The 24,676-nt window shown below is 35.9% G+C and overlaps 1 protein-coding gene across 4 annotated transcripts; it reads left to right on the plus strand.

Moving 5' to 3' along the window:
* The first annotated feature begins 795 nt into the window (after positions 1–795).
* LOC117400300 (mucin-13-like) lies at positions 796–23,368 on the plus strand. 4 transcript variants are annotated; one of them, XM_059032424.1, is made up of 24 exons: positions 796–939; positions 5,378–5,401; positions 5,935–5,979; positions 6,552–6,575; positions 7,067–7,111; positions 7,671–7,694; positions 8,163–8,207; positions 8,787–8,810; positions 9,279–9,323; positions 9,875–9,898; positions 10,511–10,534; positions 11,068–11,112; positions 11,701–11,724; positions 12,216–12,260; positions 12,834–12,857; positions 13,349–13,393; positions 14,673–14,795; positions 16,865–16,974; positions 17,061–17,119; positions 17,635–17,792; positions 18,640–18,807; positions 19,468–19,555; positions 21,702–22,140; positions 22,775–23,368. In XM_059032424.1, the coding sequence occupies exons 1-24, from the start codon at positions 882–884 to the stop codon at positions 22,862–22,864; spliced, it is 1,800 nt and encodes a 599-aa protein (XP_058888407.1). In that variant the 5' UTR covers positions 796–881; the 3' UTR covers positions 22,865–23,368. The 4 variants fall into 4 exon arrangements, with proteins under 4 accessions (XP_058888407.1, XP_058888408.1, XP_058888409.1 ...); XM_059032425.1 differs by lacking the exon at positions 9,875–9,898; XM_059032426.1 differs by lacking the exon at positions 7,067–7,111.
* Positions 23,369–24,676: the final 1,308 nt, after the last annotated feature.

A 24,676-nucleotide genomic window follows, 5' to 3' on the forward strand; every position in this document is an offset into this window, starting at 1 on the left:
GGCGACGATGCCGACACATCCAAGGGGCAAAGGACCCAGCGACCGAAAACACATACGAGGGTTATGACTCGGAGAGCCGCCCCTCGAGAGGAAGTCGGTCCCGGAAGACTGGGACACGAGGTGAGATGAGATATGAGATATGAGATGAGAGAGAGAGAGAGAGAGAGAGACAGAGACAGACAAAGGGGCGCTTGTTAAACCACCGATTGGCCGAGACTTCATGCTGCCTGGGACCTGAAATAAGGACAAAGCATAGAAGTTAGTATGGGACTCGAGCACGAGTGGCCACGTGCCGAAAGAAAGGCAGAATAGAACAGAGCCTCGAGTGAGGTAAGATAAGCGCAGGAGCTGCGACAGGACAGAGTATGGCCGGGGTCCGCTCTGACTCACATGGTGAGAATCCCCCTGAAGTTAAGCGAGGCGGATGCCTAGCCCTGAGGTCGGGGAAGTGAGACTCACTTGCCCCCCAGAGACGACTGATGTGATGGCATGTAAGAAAGGTGGAGGAGGAAAACAAAACACTAGACAGCAAAGGTGCAAGTGATCAGGGCTTAAATAGAAAATAGATACTAATTAACAGGAAATTAGAAGTCCCCAGCTCCACGCCCCCTGAACCACGCAAGCTAACATTTAATAGCAATCTGTTCTTGCTGCTGGCTTTTACTGAGACATTGACCTTGTTTAGCAATAGAAATTACATTGGGAAAACATTGGCAGCCATAAATCTGACGTAGGTTTCTTAACAACGGCATTATAATAAGTGACATATTTAACTGCCATTAACAGCCACAGTTCTCCTCTATTTAGTGTGTGTGTTTCTCATCAGAATTCAACCATTTTGTAAAAACAAGGACATATCTACAAACAGTGTTGGGGGGACTATGGCTAACATTCTTCTTCTTGTGGGAAGTATATGCTTCCTGCTTGCAATACAAACAGGTGGGTGCTCTCATTATTTTGCCTTATTCAATACGGTGGTTTTATTCTTTAAACATCTTTGCGATTTCTTCAAAAAGGGTCATGATTTAAAACCTACGCTCTCCTTTTTGAAATTTGTGAGAACAGTTTAAAAATTACAGTCTTTGTACATGTAAATGTTTTGGTCAGATATAAATTACAAAGGAAGTTAGCTGACTGATGCAGAATCCAAATGTATAAGACAATGGAAGTGATTTTGTATTTTGTAAACAGTATACAGCTAGGATTGCTTACAGTATACACAGACATTGGATAAAGAACTAATTGACATTTCCCTGAACTTAGATTTACAAAAATATTCTTTAAGAATCCTCAAGGATTCTCCTTTCCACACAGTATTGTGTAGGACTTGGGTGTAAAATCCCTGTAGTAAATTCATTATTTAGTACATAAGAACATAAGAAATTCTAGAACAAGAAAAGGCCATTCTGACCACCTATGCTCGCTCGCTTAATGCAAGCGAGGTCCGTTAGCACTCAGGAGAGGAAAAACAAAAAAAACCTTAATCATTTCGTTATTAGGGGAATCCTTTTTCATGTGGGATATTCGTATAAAGACTAGTAACATCTAACGCTATCAATATTTCATCCTATTGAACATTCTCAAGTTCTAATTTATTTAACAAATCAGTTGTGTCTCTAAGATATGCAGGTAGAGAAACAACATATGATTTAATATGAAAGTCTATAAATGTTGATAGTGTTTCAGTCAATGATCCCATACCCGCAACTATAGGGCGTCAAGTTTTTTTTTTGTTTTTTTTTTGATGATTTGTGTATTTTGGGAAGTGTATAGATAACCAGTCTTATTGGGTTATCTTGCAGTAAGTATTCATATTCATGAAAAGCCTCAATAGAAGCATTAACAACAGAAGGCACAAACATACTCATAGGTTTAAATTATGCTATTTCTTGATCGTTCACCCTAAACTGTGAACCAGCACCTCCACCTGTGTCCCTGAAAAAAATACTTTAATTTTATAGTACGGTAAAATTTGAATAATTCAATCTTGATTGTAAATGGGTCTGTTCTTGCAGTGGGGACAAAAGACAAACCTTTATTTAATACCGAAATCTCAGTGTCTGTCAATGTCCTACTCGACAGATTTACAATCAGGTTTTGTATCTGGTGGTTACCCTCCAATTTCCTCGACCTCTTTCCCCTCTTTCCTCGTCTTGCTTTTTTGGTCTGGTGTTGTATGTCCGTATAAAGGGTTGGGTTTTGTTTTTTGGTCTGGTGTTGTATGTCCGTATAAAGGGCTGGGTTTTGTTTTTTGGTCTGGTGTTGTATGTCCGTATAAAGGGCTGGGTTTTGTTTTTTGGTCTGGTGTTGTATGTCCGTATAAAGGGTTGGGTTTTGTTTTTTGGTCTGGTGTTGTATGTCCGTATAAAGGGCTGGGTTTTGTTTTTTGGTCTGGTGTTGTATGTCCATACAAAGGGTTGGGTTTTGTTTTTTGGTCTGGTGTTGTATGTCCGTATAAAGGGCTGGGTTTTGTTTTTGGTCTGGTGTTGTATGTCCGTATAAAGGGCTGGGTTTTGTTTTTTGGTCTGGTGTTGTATGTCCGTATAAAGGGCTGGGTTTTGTTTTTTGGTCTGGTGTTGTATGTCCGTATAAAGGGTTGAGTTTTGTTTTTGGTCTGGTGTTGTATGTCCATACAAAGGGTTGGGTTTTGTTTTTTGGTCTGGTGTTGTATGTCCGTATAAAGGGCTGGGTTTTGTTTTTTGGTCTGGTGTTGTATGTCCGTATAAAGGGCTGGGTTTTGTTTTTTGGTCTGGTGTTGTATGTCCGTATAAAGGGTTGAGTTTTGTTTTTGGTCTGGTGTTGTATGTCCGTATAAAGGGCTGGGTTTTGTTTTTTGGTCTGGTGTTGTATGTCCGTATAAAGGGCTGGGTTTTGTTTTTTGGTCTGGTGTTGTATGTCCGTATAAAGGGTTGAGTTTTGTTTTTGGTCTGGTGTTGTATGTCCGTATAAAGGGCTGGGTTTTGTTTTTTGGTCTGGTGTTGTATGTCCGTATAAAGGGTTGGGTTGTGTTTTTTGGTCTGGTGTTGTATGTCCGTATAAAGGGCTGGGTTTTGTTTTTTGGTCTGGTGTTGTATGTCCGTATAAAGGGTTGGGTTTTGTTTTTTCGTCTGGTGTTGTATGTCCGTATAAAGGGTTGGGTTTTGTTTTTTCGTCTGGTGTTGTATGTCCGTATAAAGGGTTGGGTTTTGTTTTTTCGTCTGGTGTTGTATGTCCGTATAAAGGGTTGGGTTTTGTTTTTTGGTCTGGTGTTGTATGTCCATATAAAGGGTTGAGTTTTGTTTTTGGTCTGGTGTTGTATGTCCGTATAAAGGGCTGGGTTTTGTTTTTTGGTCTGGTGTTGTATGTCCATACAAAGGGTTGGGTTTTGTTTTTTGGTCTGGTGTTGTATGTCCGTATAAAGGGCTGGGTTTTGTTTTTTGGTCTGGTGTTGTATGTCCATACAAAGGGTTGGGTTTTGTTTTTTGGTCTGGTGTGGTATGTCCATACAAAGGGTTGGGTTTTGTTTTTTGGTCTGGTGTGGTATGTCCATACAAAGGGTTGGGTTTTGTTTTTTGGTCTGGTGTGGTATGTCCATACAAAGGACTGGGTTTTCTTTTTTGGTCGTGCTCCTAAAAAATGAGCTGATGATGTAGAATCCAAACTGTTTTCACTCGATGACACGGTGGAATCAATTTGTCTCTATAATCAATAGTGTCTCGTTTGAACTTTCTCAATTTAAATTGTTGTAGTTCTGTTTTAAAAGACAATAATTGATTCTTAATGCTGCCCTCCATCTCCAGGACTTTGTCTCTACTGTATTTTTGTTCCATTTCCTTTTGTATATCATTAATTGTATTTGTTGTTTCTTATATCTCTTTTTTTGTGAACTCAATTATAAACAATGTCTATTATAAGCAATGCCAGAGAACATTTATTTAGAATGAAACTTCTAGGAATCTATGGCTAAGCGGACCGCCCTTCCTCCAGGCAGCGAGCTAAAGGCCTTATTATCATCACAGAGAGGGTTATACAGTATTGTTCATGACAGCATCCAGTCTATTCTTGAAGGATCCGATAGCCTCTGCTTCAACAACTCCTGTCCAGCAGCCTGTTCCAGTGGTTCACCACCCTTTCCGTGAAAAAGCTCCTTCTCCCCTCGGTTCTGAATATGCCCTTCTTCAGCTTTCACCTGTGGCCCCTGGTTCTGTTCTCTGTGACCTGTGAAAAATAATTCTCAGCATTTACTTTGTTAAACCCCTTGACAATTTTAAACACTTCTTAACTCGCCCCTGACTCTCCTTCTTTCTAGGCTATACAGATTCAGCTCTTTCAGTCTATCTTCATATGACATACTCTTCAATCCTGGAATTAATCGTGTTGCTCTCCTCTGTACTCTCTCTAATACCTCAATGTCTTTCTTATGCTAAAGGGACCAGAACTATAAACAGTATTCTAGGTGTGGTTGTACCAGTGCATTGTATAATTTTAATATAACTTCCCTAGATTTGAATTCAGCTGTCTTGGCTATATAACCTAACATTCTATTTGCTTTTTTTATAGCTTCTCCACACTGTCTAGTTGGCTTAAAAGATCCATCCACTACTACCCCCAAGTCCTTTTCATACATAGCCTCCACAATAGCAAATTCTATTTGAAAAATGCAAGTTTCTTATTTAATTTTTTTTATTATTATTTGTTTATTTAGCAGACGCCTTATCCAAGGTGACTTACAGAGACTAGGGTGTGTGAACTATGCATCAGCTGCAGTCACTTACAACTACGTCTCACCCGAAAGACGGAACACAAGGAGGTTAAGTGACTTGCTCAGGGTCACACAATGAGTCAGTGGCTGAGGTGGGATTTGAACCAGGGACCTCCTGGTTACAAGCCCTTTTCTTTAACCAGTGGACCCCACAGCCTCCTCTAATTTCCTAATTACAAAAATAATACACAAGTGTATATGATATAAAGCTATAGGGATTTTAAATAATAATGTAGTAAGGGTTAAACTCTCTTTTTTTAATCACACAGTATAAATACAATATTATTATTTTATTTCTTAGCAGACTCCCTTATCGAGGGCAACTTACAATTGTTACAAGAAATCACATTATTTTTTACAAAAAATTACATTATTTTTTACACATTCTTTTTTACATACAATTACCCATTTATACAGTTGGGTTTTTACTGGAGCAATCTAGGTAAAGTACCTTGCTCAAGGGTACAGCAGCAGTGTCCCCCACCTGGGATTGAACCCACGACCCTCCGGTCAAGAGTCCAGAGCCCTAACCACTACTCTATACTGCTGCCCTATTAAATGTAATTGTGTATTCTGGTACCTACATTTGTCATCATTTATAATCATTAACACATTTTATTTTTTTCTCATCTGCAGCTACAACCAGCAACACCACAACCAGTAAGTGTGTGTCTGTGGAAATCCTGTAGCCCCGTAGCAGAGGAGTTGGCAAAAGATGTCTAGAGTCACGTTAATAACGCTAGTCAAGTTACAATAAATGGTGCTGAAAAACAAAAGAAATGCAAATCAAATCTCTCAGTTTCCTAAAGCACGCTCGTATTCACGTAGGATTGCTCATGTAAAACACCTATAGATAAGCTATGAATATTATAGTATGTAATTGCAATCGAAAATTGGTCATTTCAAATGAAATCATTAATTTAAAATGTCTCTTTACTAAATGTTTCTTATATTGTGCACGTTGACCTCCTACTATACCCTTTTCATCAACTTTTATCTGAACATCTACATTGCAACCTCTGAATGATCAAAAACAGCGCCAGCTGTGACACTATGGACGACATATGGACTCTACATACATTTTCAGTGCTCTATGATTAAAACCATTTGTGTTAATCCCCTGTTATATGACTTTATAGCCACTATGTACTGTATACTATTTAACTATCTATCTATTTATTTATTTATTCTAGGTTCTCCTGATTCTTCAAATTCTGTTACCACTGACACAACAGAAGGTACGTATTGTTTATATTTAAATACTGTAATTTATTTGGACACTTTCAGCAGTGATAGTGTTAACTCATATGAACAAATTACTCTTCATTCAGTGCCATTGTGTGTACCAAAAGATGTTTTGCTATGCTTATAACATTGTAAAAGAAACACTATGCTATACTATACTATAGTTTTAAATTCAAAGGTATCCTAGGAGAAGTTAAGATGCTCTGTTCTTCTAGAAGAGAACCAAATGTTATAACTAAGAACTACTGCCACAGACCCCTCCCTCCCCCCCCCCCCCCCCCCATTAATTAAAGACTGTTAACTACATGTCAGTGGGGGAATTTCATCATGATACTGATAGAGCTAAGAAGAAGAAGAAGAAGAAGAAGAAGAAGAAGAAGAAGAAGAAGAAGAAGAAGACAGTAGTTTTCACTCTAGGGAAATTACAATTCTACTAAGGATTGAACTCTCTTTTTTTCTTAATCACATGGTATAAATACAATATTAACTGTAATTGTGTATTCTGTTATCTACATTTGTCATCATTTATAATCATCAACACATTTTATTCTTTTCTCATCTGCAGCTACAACCAGCAGCACCATATCCAGTAAGTGTGTGTCTGTGGAAATCCTGTAGCCCCGTAGCAGAGGAGCTGGCAAAAGATTTCTAGAGTCACGTTAATAACTCTAGTCAAGTTACAATAAATGGTGCTGAAAAACAAAAGAAATGCAAATCAAATCTTTCAGTTTCCTAAAGCACGCTCGTATTCACGTAGGATTGCTCATGTAAAACACCTATAGATAAGCTATGAATATTATAGTATGTAATTGCAATCAAAAATTGGTCATTTCAAATGAAATCATTAATTTAAAATGTCTCTTTACTAAATGCTTCTTTTATCTTTACAAACATCTACATTGCAACCTCTGAATGATCGAAAACAGCACCAGCTGTGACACTATGGACAACATATGGACTCTACATACATTTTCAGTGCTCTATGATTAAAACCATTTCTGTTAATCCCGTTATATGACTTTATAGCCACTATGTACTGTATACTATTTAACTATCTATCTATTTATTTATTTATTCTAGGTTCCCCTGAATCTTCAGATTCTGTTATCACTGTCACAACAGAAGGTATGTATTGTGTATATTTAAATACTGTAATTTATTTGGACACTTTCAGCAGTGATAGTGTTAACTCATATGAACAAATTACTCTTCATTCAGTGCCATTGTGTGTACCAAAAGATGTTTTGCTATGCTTATAACATTGTAAAAGAAACACTATGCTATACTATACTATAGTTTTAAATTCAAAGGTATCCTAGGAGAAGTTAAGATGCTCTGTTCTTCTAGAAGAAAACAAAACATTATAACTAAGAACTACTGCCACAGACCCCTCCCCCCCCCCCCCCCCATTAATTAAAGACTGTTAACTACATGTAAGTGGGGGAATTTCATCATGATACTGATAGAGCTAAAAAGAAGAAGAAGAAGAAGAAGAAGAAGAAGAAGAAGAAGAAGAAGAAGAGGACAGTAGTTTTCACTCTAGGGAAATTACAATTCTACTAAGGATTAAACCCTCTTTTTTTCTTAATCACAAATACAATATTAACTGTAATTGTGTATTCTGTTATCTACATTTGTCATCATTTATAATCATTAACACATTTTATTTGTTTCTCATCTGCAGCTACAACCGGCAGCACCATATCCAGTAAGTGTGTGTCTGTGGAAATCCTGTAGCCCCGTAGCAGAGGAGCTGGCAAAAGATTTCTAGAGTCACGTTAATAACTCTAGTCAAGTTACAATAAATGGTGCTGAAAAACAAAAGAAATGCAAATCAAATCTTTCAATTTCCTAAAGCACGCTCGTATTCACGTAGGATTGCTCATGTAAAACACCTATAAATAATTGCAATCGAAAATTGGTCATTTCAAATGAAATCATTAATTTAAAATGTCTCTTTACTAAATGCTTCTTTTATCTTTACAAACATCTACATTGCAACCTCTGAATGATCGAAAACAGCACCAGCTGTGACACTATGGACAACATATGGACTCTACATACATTTTCAGTGCTCTATGATTAAAACCATTTCTGTTAATCCCGTTATATGACTTTATAGCCACTATGTACTGTATACTATTTAACTATCTATCTATTTATTTATTTATTCTAGGTTCCCCTGATTCTTCAAATTCTGTTACCACTGACACAACAGAAGGTACGTATTGTTTATATTTAAATACTGTAATTTATTTGGACACTTTCAGCAGTGATAGTGTTAACTCATATGAACAAATTACTCTTCATTCAGTGCCATTGTGTGTACCAAAAGATGTTTTGCTATGCTTATAACATTGTAAAAGAGACACTATGCTATACTATACTATAGTTTTGGAATTCAAAGGTATCCTAGGAGAAGTTAAGATGCTCTGTTCTTCTAGAAGAGAACCAAATGTTATAACTAAGAACTACTGCCACAGACCCCTCCCCCCCCCCCCCCCCCCCATTAATTAAAGACTGTTAACTACATGTCAGTGGGGGAATTTCATCATGATACTGATAGAGCTAAAAAGAAGAAGAAGAAGAAGAAGAAGAAGAAGAAGAAGAAGAAGAAGAAGAAGAAGAAGAAGACAGTAGTTTTCACTCTAGGGAAATTACAATTCTACTAAGGATTAAACCCTCTTTTTTTCTTAATCACATGGTATAAATACAATATTAACTGTAATTGTGTATTCTGTTATCTACATTTGTCATCATTTATAATCATTAACACATTTTATTTGTTTCTCATCTGCAGCTACAACCGGCAGCACCATATCCAGTAAGTGTGTGTCTGTGGAAATCCTGTAGCCCCGTAGCAGAGGAGCTGGCAAAAGATTTCTAGAGTCACGTTAATAACTCTAGTCAAGTTACAATAAATGGTGCTGAAAAACAAAAGAAATGCAAATCAAATCTTTCAATTTCCTAAAGCACGCTCGTATTCACGTAGGATTGCTCATGTAAAACACCTATAAATAATTGCAATCGAAAATTGGTCATTTCAAATGAAATCATTAATTTAAAATGTCTCTTTACTAAATGCTTCTTTTATCTTTACAAACATCTACATTGCAACCTCTGAATGATCGAAAACAGCACCAGCTGTGACACTATGGACAACATATGGACTCTACATACATTTTCAGTGCTCTATGATTAAAACCATTTCTGTTAATCCCGTTATATGACTTTATAGCCACTATGTACTGTATACTATTTAACTATCTATCTATTTATTTATTTATTCTAGGTTCCCCTGATTCTTCAAATTCTGTTACCACTGACACAACAGAAGGTACATATTGTTTATATTTAAATACTGTAATTTATTTGGACACTTTCAGCAGTGATAGTGTTAACTCATATAAACAAATTACTCTTCATTCAGTGCCATTGTGTGTACCAAAAGATGTTTTGCTATGCTTATAACATTGTAAAAGAAACACTATGCTATACTATACTATAGTTTTAAATTCAAAGGTATCCTAGGAGAAGTTAAGATGCTCTGTTCTTCTAGAAGAAAACCAAATATTATAACTAAGAACTACTGCCACAGACCCCCCCCCCCCCCCCCCCCACACCCATTAATTAAAGATTGTTAACTACATGTCAGTGGGGGAATTTCATCATGATACTGATAGAGCTAAGAAGAAGAAGAAGAAGAAGAAGAAGAAGAAGAAGACAGTAGTTTTCACTCTAGGGAAATTACAATTCTACTAAGGATTGAACTCTCTTTTTTTCTTAATCACATGGTATAAATACAATATTAACTGTAATTGTGTATTCTGTTATCTACATTTGTCATAATTTATAATCATTAACACATTTTTTTTTTCTCATCTGCAGCTACAACCAGCAGCACCATATCCAGTAAGTGTGTGTCTGTGGAAATCCTGTAGCCCCGTAGCAGAGGAGCTGGCAAAAGATTTCTAGAGTCCCGTTAATAACTCTAGTCAAGTTACAATAAATGGTGCTGAAAAACTCCTCTCATTTTATACAGGACCAGACTTGTGGGCAAATCAGGGGTATCGACACATCTCTTCTTAATGTTGGAGTGCCTTTGTAATTCTGACAGTATACATGCATATTGGATAAACAACTAATTGACCTTTCCTTGAACTTAGATTTACAAAAATATTCTTTAAGAATCCTCAAGGATGCTCCTTTCCACACAGTATTGTGTAGGACTTGGGTGCACAATCCCTGTAGTAAATATATTCATCATTTAGTACGTAGTTGCAAGAGAAAATGATATTTGAAAAATACAAGTTTCTTATTTAATTTCCTAATTCCAAAAATAATACACAACTTTATATGATATAATGCTATAGGGATTTTAAGTAATAATATACTAAGGATTAAACTCTCTATTTTCTTAATCACATGGTATAAATACAATATTAACTGTAATTGTGTATTCTGTTATCTACATTTGTCATCATTTATAATCATTAACACATTTTATTTGTTTCTCATCTGCAGCTACAACCGGCAGCACCATATCCAGTAAGTGTGTGTGTGTGGAAATCCTGTAGCCCCGTAGCAGAGGAGCTGGCAAAAGATTTCTAGAGTCCCGTTAATAACTCTAGTCAAGTTACAATAAATGGTGCTGAAAAACAAAAGAAATGCAAATCAAATCTTTCAGTTTCCTAAAGCACGCTCGTATTCACGTAGGATTGCTCATGTAAAACACCTATAGATAAGCTATGAATATTATAGTATGTAATTGCAATCGAAAATTGGTCATTTCAAAAGAAATCATTAATTTAAAATGTCTCTTTACTAAATGTTTCTTATATTGTGCACGTTGACCTCCTACTATACCCTTTTCATCAACTTTTATCTGAACATCTACATTGCAACCTCTGAATGATCGAAAACAGCGCCAGCTGTGACACTATGGACGACATATGGACTCTACATAGATTTTCAGTGCTCTATGATTAAAACCATTTCTGTTAGTCCACTGTTATATGACTTTATAGCCACTATGTACTGTATACTATTTAACTATCTATCTATTTATTTATTTATTCTAGGTTCCTCTGATTCTTCAAATTCTGTTACCACTGACACAACAGAAGGTACATATTGTTTATATTTAAATACTGTAATTTATTTGGACACTTTCAGCAGTGATAGTGTTAACTCATATGAACAAATTACTCTTCATTCAGTGCCATTGTGTGTACCAAAAGATGTTTTGCTATGCTTATAACATTGTAAAAGAAACACTATGCTATACTATACTATAGTTTTAAATTCAAAGGTATCCTAGGAGAAGTTAAGATGCTCTGTTCTTCTAGAAGAAAACCAAATATTATAACTAAGAACTACTGCCACAGACCCGACCCCCCCCCCCCCTTTTAATTAAAGATGGTTAACTACATGTCAGTGGGGGAATTTCATCATGATACTGATAGAGCTAAGAAGAAGAAGAAGAAGAAGAAGAAGAAGAAGAAGAAGAAGAAGAAGAAGAAGAAGAAGAAGAAGAAGAAGAAGACGACAGTAGTTTTCACTCTAGGGAAATTACAATTCTACTAAGGATTAAACTCTATTTTTTTCTTAATCACATGGTATAAATACAATATTAACTGTAATTGTGTATTCTGTTATCTACATTTGTCATCATTTATAATCATTAACACATTTTATTTGTTTTTCATCTGCAGCTACAACCGGCAGCACCATATCCAGTAAGTGTGTGTCTGTGGAAATCCTGTAGCCCCGTAGCAGAGGAGCTGGCAAAAGATTTCTAGAGTCACGTTAATAACTCTAGTCAAGTTACAATAAATGGTGCTGAAAAACAAAAGAAATGCAAATCAAATCTTTCAGTTTCCTAAAGCACGCTCGTATTCACGTAGGATTGCTCATGTAAAACACCTATAGATAAGCTATGAATATTATAGTATGTAATTGCAATCGAAAATTGGTCATTTCAAATGAAATCATTAATTTAAAATGTCTCTTTACTAAATGCTTCTTTTATCTTTACAAACATCTACATTGCAACCTCTGAATGATCGAAAACAGCACCAGCTGTGACACTATGGACAACATATGGACTCTACATACATTTTCAGTGCTCTATGATTAAAACCATTTCTGTTAATCCCGTTATATGACTTTATAGCCACTATGTACTGTATACTATTTAACTATCTATCTATTTATTTATTTATTCTAGGTTCCCCTGATTCTTCAAATTCTGTTACCACTGACACAACAGAAGGTATGTATTGTTTATATTTAAATACTGTAATTTATTTGGACACTTTCAGCAGTGATAGTGTTAACTCATATAAACAAATTACTCTTCATTCAGTGCCATTGTGTGTACCAAAAGATGTTTTGCTATGCTTATAACATTGTAAAAGAAACACTATGCTATACTATACTATAGTTTTAAATTCAAAGGTATCCTAGGAGAAGTTAAGATGCTCTGTTCTTCTAGAAGAAAACCAAATGTTATAACTAAGAACTACTGCCACAGACCCCCCCCCCCCCATTAATTAAAGACTGTTAACTACATGTAAGTGGGGGAATTTCATCATGATACTGATAGAGCTAAAAAGAAGAAGAAGAAGAAGAAGAAGAAGAAGAAGAAGAAGAAGAAGAAGAAGAAGAAGAAGAAGACGACAGTAGTTTTCACTCTAGTGAAATTACAATTCTACTAAGGATTGAACTCTCTTTTTTTCTTAATCACATGGTATAAATACAATATTAACTGTAATTGTGTATTCTGTTATCTACATTTGTCATCATTTATAATCATTAACACATTTTATTTGTTTCTCATCTGCAGCTACAACCGGCAGCACCATATCCAGTAAGTGTGTGTGTGTGGAAATCCTGTAGCCCCGTAGCAGAGGAGCTGGCAAAAGATTTCTAGAGTCCCGTTAATAACTCTAGTCAAGTTACAATAAATGGTGCTGAAAAACAAAAGAAATGCAAATCAAATCTTTCAGTTTCCTAAAGCACGCTTGTATTCACTTAGGATTGCTCATGTAAAACACCTATAGATAAGCTATGAATATTATAGTATGTAATTGCAATCGAAAATTGGTCATTTCAAAAGAAATCATTAATTTAAAATGTCTCTTTACTAAATGCTTCTTTTATCTTTACAAACATCTACATTGCAACCTCTGAATGATCGAAAACAGCACCAGCTGTGACACTATGGACAACATATGGACTCTACATACATTTTCAGTGCTCTATGATTAAAACCATTTCTGTTAATCCCGTTATATGACTTTATAGCCACTATGTACTGTATACTATTTAACTATCTATCTATTTATTTATTTATTCTAGGTTCCCCTGATTCTTCAAATTCTGTTACCACTGACACAACAGAAGGTACATATTGTTTATATTTAAATACTGTAATTTATTTGGACACTTTCAGCAGTGATAGTGTTAACTCATATAAACAAATTACTCTTCATTCAGTGCCATTGTGTGTACCAAAAGATGTTTTGCTATGCTTATAACATTGTAAAAGAAACACTATGCTATACTATACTATAGTTTTGGAATTCAAAGGTATCCTAGGAGAAGTTAAGATGCTCTGTTCTTCTAGAAGAAAATATATATAATCTTTTTTTTTTTTTTTTTAAACCGTAAGGGACACTACAACATTGAAATAAAAAAACACATATTTGGAAGACAACTAAAAGAACAACAGCTATGGCAAATAAAGCCTGCTAATGCATAATACTGTTAATCAGGTTATTTTTCAGCAAAGTTCATGTCAAATTCACAGATTTTTATTTTTTTTTTTCTTATTTTGGTGACTACCACGACTAAAACTCCTACAACAGGTAAATACATATTGTCCAGTCTATAGTTGTGCTTGGTGGCTCACCACAACTACTTAATCTGGGGTTTCTACATAGATCACAGGTTAATGCATGGAATATCATGTTTAACTCCAGTAAAGAGGAGTAGATGCACTGTGTAAGCAACTAAAACAAATGGTAAAGTGAAAACATATTGCAAGTTTTTTACACATACAGTAAATCCTTATGGCACTGCAAATCAGACTGTACAGATACTGTATTTACAAAAATGCTTTTCAAAGCTTGGTTTTTGTTCATTTTTGTTAATAATGAATCAAAAAGCAAGTCTCATATTTTTTTCTTATAAACGTAATAAACATTTCACTGAGCAGATTTATTCCTTCAAACTGATAAAAAGTATATTAACTCAAAATCCACTGGAAAGTTTAAAAGAACAGGCCTTGAATGATTACTTAATGGACATGTATGTTTACACTGATGAACACATGAGAAGAAATGTTTGTCAACGTAATTGACCTATTTATGATACTTGCCTAATCCAGGGATGGAAATAAGACACCCACTGCACAACTGTTTCAGCCATTGCAGGTTTACTGTGAGCTGACTGTCAGTCTTCCAGTGAAAGGCTCAAACAGTCTCACAGTAAATGCAAAATTTGGTTTCAACAGTACTGTGATGAAAGCATTACTTCCACTCTCTGCTTCAGTATTTGTAAAGCATTCACTGGTATAGTGGCATTTTTGTGTTTCATAAAGGTTTGGTATCAGTATGTATATCTATATAGATGGTTTATTTTCTATTAATGATAATCTATGTGTTTGTTTATGTTTGTTTAGCTCCACATCAATGTACAACAGATTCTTGTAAATCCCATCTGGCATACTGTGTGCAACTCAATGATAACTACACCTGTCAGTGTGTATTTGGATATTATTATGATGTCGACAAATGCTTACAAGGTAAGGAAGAATTCTTTAGGAATGATGCACAATAAACTGAGAGGGAAACAGCTGAAAGGAAAGACATGACATTTCTTACAGTAATACCAACATTGGAAATGTGTGTGAAATGGAATTCTGATATTAGCAACTGCACGCCCCTTATTGACAGCTTCATTACCAGTTGCCAGTGCTGCAGAGCGCACTTGCATGGTTTATGCGCATACTTCATGCAGCTTTTATAACACACTGACTACGCAACTGCGTATTTCTGGCGGACTGAGGCAGAATCGAGGCTTTGAAACTGGCTACGAAGCTGCACGCAAAATTGGGATGGATTTATTGTGTTGTACTATTTAAGCCTACTCTCTTTTTTTGTTTTGTTTTGTTTTACACACGCGTGAAGTAAACAGTTCTATGTTTGGGTATGTCGTGTTTCTCATGTTCATTTTTCAACACTGTAACATTTAAAACACATGTATTTCAGTGCCATATTTGTACAACTACAGTATATGTCGTTGTTCCATATAAATACATTTGAAAACTGGGGCTTTGGGCTTATTGAAAACTGTCAGTTAATGACAACGTTTTGCTGGGAACCGAGAGGTTGTTAATAAGCGGCATCTACTGTATGTGTGTATATAATATAAAATATATTTACTTCATTTCTTATTACATTTGTTATTATAAACAGGGCCGGGTTATATTCGGAGGCTCTGTGCACTACCATAAATTGTGCCCAGGGTCGCCTGATCTCTATGAGGTTTGTAGCCCAAAACCAAAATCTTTCAAAAATAGCCCAAAAGTAGCCAAAAATGTGACTTGATTTTACACAATATTAACCCAAATTAACTAACTTGCCTTAAACTACTTTAGGACACAAGTATTTAAATTGAATAGTAATAAAGCATGCTGTAGGTGAGTGTTGGATCTAGCCTTGTAACTGGACCGGCTTATATTCTTCCAGTTACATTAGAAGCCCCTGTGATTTCATCCACCCCACAAACTATTTTCAGGCAAATTTAAGTAACACACTAGGAGTACATTTTCTGTTTACTTCTGTTATAGCCCGATACTTATTTTATTATGTAGTAAATTATATAGCCTTTTTTTTTATCATCATCTAACAACTGCGCTCTACTCACTGAAATTTCATTTAAAATATAACATGAGATTTATATTATTGTTATATATTATTTTGAATAATTATAATAATAAAATCAAAATCCTTATATATATATATATATATATATATATATATATATATATATATATATATATATATATATATATATATATATATATATATATTATCGTTTGTGGCAGTGTTTTGTGAAGTATAAAACTGTACGGACGTGTGTGCAGTAATTTAACCGTCGTAATTTCACCAAGCCCTGTTAATATACGTTCATAAAATACATGTAAAATGATCAAATATCAATAATATGCCAAAACAGATATTCTTGCCAGGGAATCCATCTTGAAATGGGTTTTACTTTGTTCTAGTCTTTTTTTTTTTTACGGTTTCATTTCAGGTTCATACGATTTATAGCTAGATTACCTTAAGGACGTAAATAAGTTTAATATTTCTCTGTGCCTTTACCTCTTGTCATGGGCCTTTTTGCAGTCATTTGCATCAAACTCAAGTCCAGCTACTTAATTGTAACCAATAGAAGACCAATCTTTTCTACAACTGGCCAATCAGATCAACGTTCTAGGACTACAGGAAAGAAGAGGTGAGAACGTGAAACCAAGCAGCGCCGGATTGCGTTTATGTACGTTATAAAATACGGCAGTAGTATTGATAAGTGCCTTCGCCTTCGTTTTCTGTTTTTTCGTTTTTTCAGGCGTGTTCTTATTAAACTACGGTATCCCCCGAGGGATAAACGGAAATGTGCTTAAATGCGTAGCCTATTGCGCTTTTTTTTTTTTTTTTCTTTTTTTTTCTTCCCCCCCCCCCCCCCCCCCCCCCCCCCCCCCCCATTATCAGTGACCGGTGCCCCCTTTGATCAGGGCGCCCTGTGCAAGTGCACATTGGTTAATCCGGGTCTGATTATAAGCAGAATCTAATGTGTGTGTTTATTTTGAAGGAAAATCTTTCTCTGGAACTATAATACATCAATTTGATATATCTGAAGATGACATCTCAAGTACAAATTCAGAAGGTTATACAGAAATCTACCGCAACGTTACATCAGCGGTGAGTGGTGGACGTTGGTTTATGTTTTGAAATACCGTACCTACTCTTTATCTTTCAAAGATAATAATGTTTCATGTCTGTTTCAGATCAGTTCAGGTTTCGGTGATGAATATGGATACAAAGAGACAATTGTGTTGAAAATCAGGTACTGTGAATACATTTGTATGTATCTAATGCTATAGATTGCCAGTGAATTGTTTTAGAGTGTCCATTATCCTATGGTAGAGATCCCTCTAAAGCTAACAAGACTCTTAAAAATCACTTTGAAAGCAACTTAACTATCAAGCAGTACAACAGCCTAGTAAATAATATAAGCTAACTTTAATATGTGAACTTGTCTGGACCCTTATACCTGTTCCAAAATCCCAAACCAGTAAGTTTACTTGTATATGTTGATCTGTGTGGCGATACATTGATAATGTTCATTTACACACTTTCTATGCTTCTGCTTTAGTTACAAGTAGAATGTGTTCAATGTATTTAAAATATAAGACTATAGGATAAGTTACCAGAGGTTCTATTTACAGTATGTGCAGTGAGTGAGTCTGTGACAGCTGCTTGTTACATTGACACTACAGCAACCCCCTGATATTTACAGAGACATAAAGACATTACACTACTGTCTAAATATTGAATTGTACTTTTTTTTTTTTTTTACAGAGTTAATGAAAAAATAAAGATGTTCAGTGTTCGAGGGGGCATTGATGTGTCTGTCGACATTGTAAATATATTTTCAGTGGAGTCTAGTATAAATAAATCGGAAGTTGAAAAAAATGTAAAACAATACTTGAACACAATTGGAATACCGGGATATACACGTGAGGGTTTTTTTCAGTGCATATTTGTAACAAAAACCGAACAAATTCTATAAAGATACTAATTCTTTATTTCTAAATGTTATATTAATGTTGTTCCTCTTTTTATTTTGTGCAAATGTATCCCTGGTATAGGTTTTGTAATATCAGAAAGCTACATTTCCCTATCACAAGTCAGTTTCAGTCATAGTGGGCAAGACCACAGATCTGACATAGAGTTCTAACACTAGGTAATTGGTTGGCAGGTCCAAGGCTGCAAATATTATTGCTGTTTCTCAAGAATCATAGGTGATTCTAGAGAGGATGATTTGCTGCAGATTTCCATCCTCGGCTTCCCTGGCAGATTGAAATGCACATGTATCCCTGTAGTACAGTGTACCCTCTGGTTGCACATTGTAGCATATGTTATTAAGCATACGTTGTTGAGAATATCAGTCTGGTATACAGTGGGAGGGAGTGAATGATAATAATTAATAATATTATAATAATATTATAAATAATAATATCTTCTTATTCTGTGGTGAAGAAAACGTCCTTTACAAACCACTTGCTGGCGATCTAAATGAAACACAATACACAAGGCATCCTGGTGTAACTAGTTTCTTCTTGAAAAATAATGACTATGATTTTCATGGGACCTACATTGACATTCCTAGATCAAGAGATATAAATGCAGTGTAACATGCATGTTTCAGGATAACATTATAGGATTCCAACAGATTAAATTAATGTAATGCTGTCAATATTTGAAAGCTGTTTACTTATAATTTGCTCCTATTTTGTGAAAAATAATGCAAACATTTTAGAGATAACTGTTAACTTTAATTTGAGCTTTCTTTGTTTTTATTAGCTAAGAAAAACTGTGATTATTTTAATTGTAATGATACAACATCCACATGCAAGGAAGGAGACGTTACACCAACATGTGAATGCAAAGATGGATATTATAAAGTAGATGTACTCGACAAATCATGCATGCCTAAGGATTCAACAACAACAACAACAACAACAACAACAGGTTGGTATTCATGAAAACATGTTTTATTTTATTTATTTTTTTTGGGGGGGGGTTGTTTTTTAAATACCCTAAATGTTAATGTTCATTTAAATGCCTCTATGATCGATAAACACTGCAAACCTGTATACAGGTAAATCAGGACATGAACTCCTCTCATAGCTCTAAACTGCTCTAGTAATAGAATGATAAAAGCAGGTTATTGAATTAGAGAGTATCGGAATCTGGGGACAGGTGGGGTCTGCTTGCCTTAAATCACGTCTCCAACTGTGATGAAACATACAAAGGACCTTCTTTGCTGTTTAGGTTATCAGAAGCTGGGGGTACAGTATTTGGAAATGCACTGTCTTTCTGTGTGTAATATTTACATTGTTACACACATCTGATAGTTATCTTGAAAAAATATTTAATTTGAACAGTTTATAATTTTCCATAACAGTTAGTCCAACAAACGTGAACGCACATCAGTTATCACATCAACTTAATTAACTCAGCAAAAAAACTATCTGTTCACACTATAATGTGACAACTGAGAAAGCAAAAACTTGCAGAGGGAGTTTAAACTACATTTCACTTCTTTATTCTCGTGTTTTATTTAGATTTCAGATAATGGGATTGCATGCAGTTGTGAATTGTTCCTAATAATGTTTTGTTTCGTTTTAGATTTTAAAATGATCACTATTATAGTGGGTTGTGTGTCCGCAGTTATTATACTTGGTTTGACTGGAGGTCTCATAGCTGTGGCAATAAGGTACAGTAAAGCCTTTATTTCCAAAAATATACTTAAAACTACAACGGCCTTGCTGTCTTGAACACAGGGCAACTCTTACACGTATAGTAATTGTTTGAATTAGTTTATTGTTGTATTGTTATTTTATTGAGTATGGTCTGTTTTAGGTCTCTTTTTTTAGTGCTGCACTATTGAGATGTACCTGTGCTGGCCCTGCCTGCGGGCACAAAGTGAATAAACTAAACCACACAGAAAACCTCATGGAACCATAGTGACCAGATATGAAACATTGTAACATTCCTGTTACTGTTTAAAATGAAAGTTTGAACTTTAAAGGTTACAGAACAGAAGAGCAACGCTTACAAGAAACACACTTTACCTTTTATTATTATTATTATTATTATTATTATTTATTTCTTAGCAGACGCCCTTATCCAGGGCGACTTACAATCGTAAGCAAATACATTTCAAGTGTTACAATACAAGTAATACAATAAGAGCAAGAAATACAATAACTTTTGTTCAAGTGTGACAAACCACAATTCAATAATACAGCAGATAATAGTGATAGTTACATCAGGATATGATTAAATAGTGATAGTTACATCAGGATATGATTAAATACAAAATACTACAGGTTAAACACTTGGCAGATTACAGTATTCTGAAGTACAGGATTAAATGCAGTAAAATAGGGGGCAGATAAGAGCAAAATAAAGCACATTTAAATGAAGGGTGATAGTGTCCCAGGATACAAACAGAGGAGTTCTACAGGTGCTGTTTGAAGAGGTGAGTCTTAAGGAGGCGCCGGAATGTGGTCAGGGACTGGGCAGTCCTGACATCTGTAGGAAGGTCATTCCACCACTGTGGAGCAAGGGTGGAGAAGGAGCGGGCTCTGGAGGCAGGGGAGCGTAGCGGAGGTAGAGCCAGTCTTCTAGTGCAGGCGGAGAGGAGAGGTCGAGTGGGGGTGTAGGGAGAGATGAGGGTCTGGAGGTAGCTGGGTGCAGTCTGGTCAAGGCATCTGTAGGCTAGTACAAGAGTCTTGAACTGGATGCGAGCGGTGATCGGGATCCAGTGGAGCAGGCGGAGTAGTGGAGTAGCGTGGGCGAAGCGAGGCAGAGAGAACACTTTGCAGTATCCTGTGTCACTGGGATATCTATATATAGGTAGAGAGAGTTTTCCAGGATTTGACGAAAACATTGTGGGCTAGGGTTTTTTTTACTTCTGGGTTTTTAAGGTTAGGCTGTTTTCTTTTTTTTTTTATGAAGAACACTATATACATGTAATTGATGTGGCATGGGTTAAAGCAAATGCACTTTCTCCTAACTAACACCACTGGGGGAAGGCTGATAAATGTTTAAACAGAAACGTTCTCCAGACATTTAATAGGCTTTTGATGCAAATAAATCTTATTGAAAATGTATAGGTAAGTGTGTAAGTTCTGTCAAGATGATTACATTTTGATGTTGAAGTTAGGTCTAAATTTGATTGGCATATCAGTGACAGTTATATTTTGTCCATGGTGTTTCTCATCGGTTTCTGAACGAGCTGGTGTTTTCAGCCCTAGAACATGTCTTCATAGAAGTCAAATTGAATCTAAATATTTTTGACACACAGGAGTAGGTCCAAACAATGGAGAACACCCGAACACACCTCTTCATTAGCAAAAGCTGTAGCTTCCTTTATTTAAAACGCTTGCACGCTGTAATAAAGCAGGTGCTGTACTTTTTTAAATTGATCTTCAGGAGCTGAAGGTTTTACCAAGTTAAAGACTTCAAATTCTGTATTGATCACTGCATTTTTGACCATCAACCATATATTATTTTTTTATTATTTATTATTATTATTTGTTTATTTAGCAGATGCCTTTATCCAGGGCAACTTACAGAGACTAGGGTGTGTGAACTATGCATCAGCTGCAGAGTCACTTAACAACTACGTCTCACCTGAAAGACAGAGCACAAGGAGGTTAAGTGACTTGCTCAGGATCACACAATGAGTCAGTGGCTGAGCCGGGATTTGAACTGGGGACTTTTCTTTAACAACTGGACCACACAGCCTCCTATATATGCTATCACTGTTTGTCACACAGTCTCCTATTTATGCTATCACTGTTTGTATTGTGACATGATGGTCTCTGTTTGAAGCTGATCTTTATATTTTGTAGGCGTAAAGACATTGAGGATAATGAGGACGATGATAATGATCGAATCCTTGTTGCAAAAAAACAAAGCGGGACATTTGGTCTGCAGAATCCAGCCATGACTAACAGCCATGTTACCAGCCCCTTTACCTTCCCAAAGGTGCAAGCAGGTAGTGACTGGAATCAGAACAGCCAGGTGAAGAGGAATGGGCTGAATCCAGGCCCCCCTTCTTACCCACAACGGGGTAATGTTTACAATGATGATGATGAGGAGAATGATGATGTTCACATAAGCAATAATAAGGGAAGGATTGGAAACCGTGGCCAGACAAATCCATATAACAATCCATACTCACCTGGGCCAATGAAACCAACCCAGCTACCCAGAACCAACGGGATGAAATATGGATCTCCTTATGGTGATGATGATGATGATGAAGATGATGGTTATCATGATATTAGAGTAAGTTTCTGAAACATGAGAGAGGCGCTTTGGATTTTTTTCAAGAAGTTAACATTCATTTCTATGAATGTATTTGTTGGCACATAAGTCCCCACTTGCAAAAATAGTTTCCAGCCAAAGAGTATCTACTTATATCGTATTAGCACAGCAATATTCTCTCCAGGCCATTTATTTACTACAGTTTTTCTTTTATTTTTTTATTTTTTTTATTTTTTACTCCAGTGAAGCCAATTCATCCTGCCACCACCACACTTTAGAGTGCGCAACTATGTGTGCAAAAAAGTTTGGAAGGTTGAGGGAGCTGAATCTATTAGGCCTAGAACAAAGAAGGGTTAGCGGAGACTAGCTTGAGCACTTTAAGCACAGAGATGAAGACCAGAGGACACAGATAGAAATTGAGTGGAGACAGACTTAGCACAGAAGGTTAGAGATGCAGACACAGTGTGTGGGGAGTGGATGGGATAGGATAGGATTACAAAGCCACATTCTCAATTCTGAATCATTGGAGTTCCGTAAGAACCGACCTGACAATGCTCTGGAGTCAATGAACTGTTATGAACCAGACCAGCATTGATGTTCCGAAGAGCCTCCTCTCACTTCCAAATGTTCTTATGTTGTATGTAATTCATTTTAGGGTTCATCTGGCGTGCAAATGAAGCCGTATAACAACAGCGCTCCAAGGGCAACACTGGACTACAGCTACCCTGGAAGTAGGAAATACTAAACACCAGCCCATCAGAACCTCAATGTGCCTGCACAAAATGCAGCCATGCTAATGCTTTAGGAATACAGCTCTGTGTCTTATTGTATCATAGGATATGACCAGTGCAACAGTGTGCAGTGTTATTTTATCAGTAAAGATTATTTTACACTATTTTACCATGAACAGATAGTTGAGCAGGATCACATTTATCTACTTGCTTTATCAAGTTTACAGTGGAATTGATTAATGGGAATGGTAAAGTGTTAAAATGCAAAATGAATGTGCAGATGTAATCTGATTAACTTTTAGCTTGGAAAATAACTGGTTGAAAATTCTGAATAACATTTATCAAGCAATCATGCAAAATACAATTTTAACTGTTTGGCATTGTGTAAAAATAGATGGGCCAATGCAAAATCTTTAGAATTATTCATTTTGTTGAAGTGTTTAGAACAAATCAAATGACTTGCCTGTTGTAAGTGTTCATATACTTGCAGTATTTAAAATAATAAACACTTGCAACCATGCTGTGCTTCTGTTTTGTCTCATTAAGTGTTCGAGACTAGGGGGTGCAGGACTCAAATGTAATCAGCCCTCACTGCACCCAGACCTGGAACTTATTGAATTATACAGAAATGAAAAGGGTTTAAATGGTGAAAAAAAAAAAAATAATTCATTTAAAATGTTTTAATCATTTAAACATTTTATGTACATCCACATTATTTTTTTTGCTACACTGCAGTTATATCTTCTATCTATATATAGAAAATTGTCAAAACTTTTCTTCATGCTGAGAAATAGAGGCTCAACTCGGAAAGCATTCTGATACTCTCTCACAATAAATAAAGGCATCAGATGTTTGGAATTCTTAATACATATATATTTATGCTACACATTTTTAGTCTGTAAAATCAATCATTGATATTTAATCAACTGGTATCACTGACCCTGATTAGCATTAACCGTGGCATACCTTACTGTGACAAGGCAGTCCAAGATCCCTACTAACCAGGGGCTGCGAAACCAGCAGTATGTGTCCACTAGATGGCGCATAAACACAAGATTTTCAGACAGAAAAGTAATGGTCCTCATTGGAGTAGGTACTACACTATCTCTACTGGTAGAATACATTGATTCCAATAGCTTTAAGAACTTTGCTCATTTTACTCTACCGGTGCACTGTTATTTTGTGGTACGCGTTAAAACGTCAAAAAAGGGTATGATTTTAGCTCAGAAAACAAGGAAACGCCTGTCTGAAGTGGGTATATTGTACTGAGTTTGGCCGTTTAAAATTATTCTTAATATCATTTTATTTTTTTCACAATTCAGCAAATGTGTGTGACTTTAACTGATGAGCAACAAATTGGGTTATGTAAAATTGCAAATGTATACGATTTGGTGCGTTATCTACAGTTTGTCTGGTTCGTAGTGATGTGTAATTTTCTGGCGTTATGTGGGTCAAGTTTTGGTACACGTACCACATTGGACGGCGTACCACTTTCTGGCCCTACGTGTTATCCGTATATTTTCCTACATCAACTATGCTGGGATAACCACAGATAGGGTTGATGCAATCCAGGGTGATTCCTAAGTGCTGTAAAAATACTACAAATAAACTACTACGACTACGACTACGACTACTACTACTAATAATAATAATAATAATAATAATAATAATAATAATAATCAGTTTATATTATATCAAACCAACACCTAAATTATACAAGCAGTCCCAATTATTACCATTTTTTCTCATGCTGCTGGTAAATAATTGTATCGTGCTTTTGTATAGCTGTTTTATACAACTTCAAGGCACACGTTTTAATTGTGAGT

This window comes from Acipenser ruthenus, chromosome 10, assembly GCF_902713425.1.
Source record: "Acipenser ruthenus chromosome 10, fAciRut3.2 maternal haplotype, whole genome shotgun sequence".
In the NCBI taxonomy this organism is placed as follows: Eukaryota; Metazoa; Chordata; class Actinopteri; order Acipenseriformes; family Acipenseridae; genus Acipenser; species Acipenser ruthenus.

What these genes read in the sequence shown, in the direction of transcription:
- LOC117400300 (XM_059032424.1), top strand. Translation starts at nt 882, where the DNA reads ATGGCTAACATTCTTCTTCTTGTGGGAAGTATATGCTTCCTGCTTGCA. An exon ending in AACCGGCAGCACCATATCCA is followed by an intron (nt 7,695 to 8,162) that starts GTAAGTGTGTGT and finishes TATTTATTCTAG; the next exon opens with GTTCCCCTGATTCTTCAAAT. An exon ending in TGTCGACAAATGCTTACAAG is followed by an intron (nt 14,796 to 16,864) that starts GTAAGGAAGAAT and finishes TTTATTTTGAAG; the next exon opens with GAAAATCTTTCTCTGGAACT.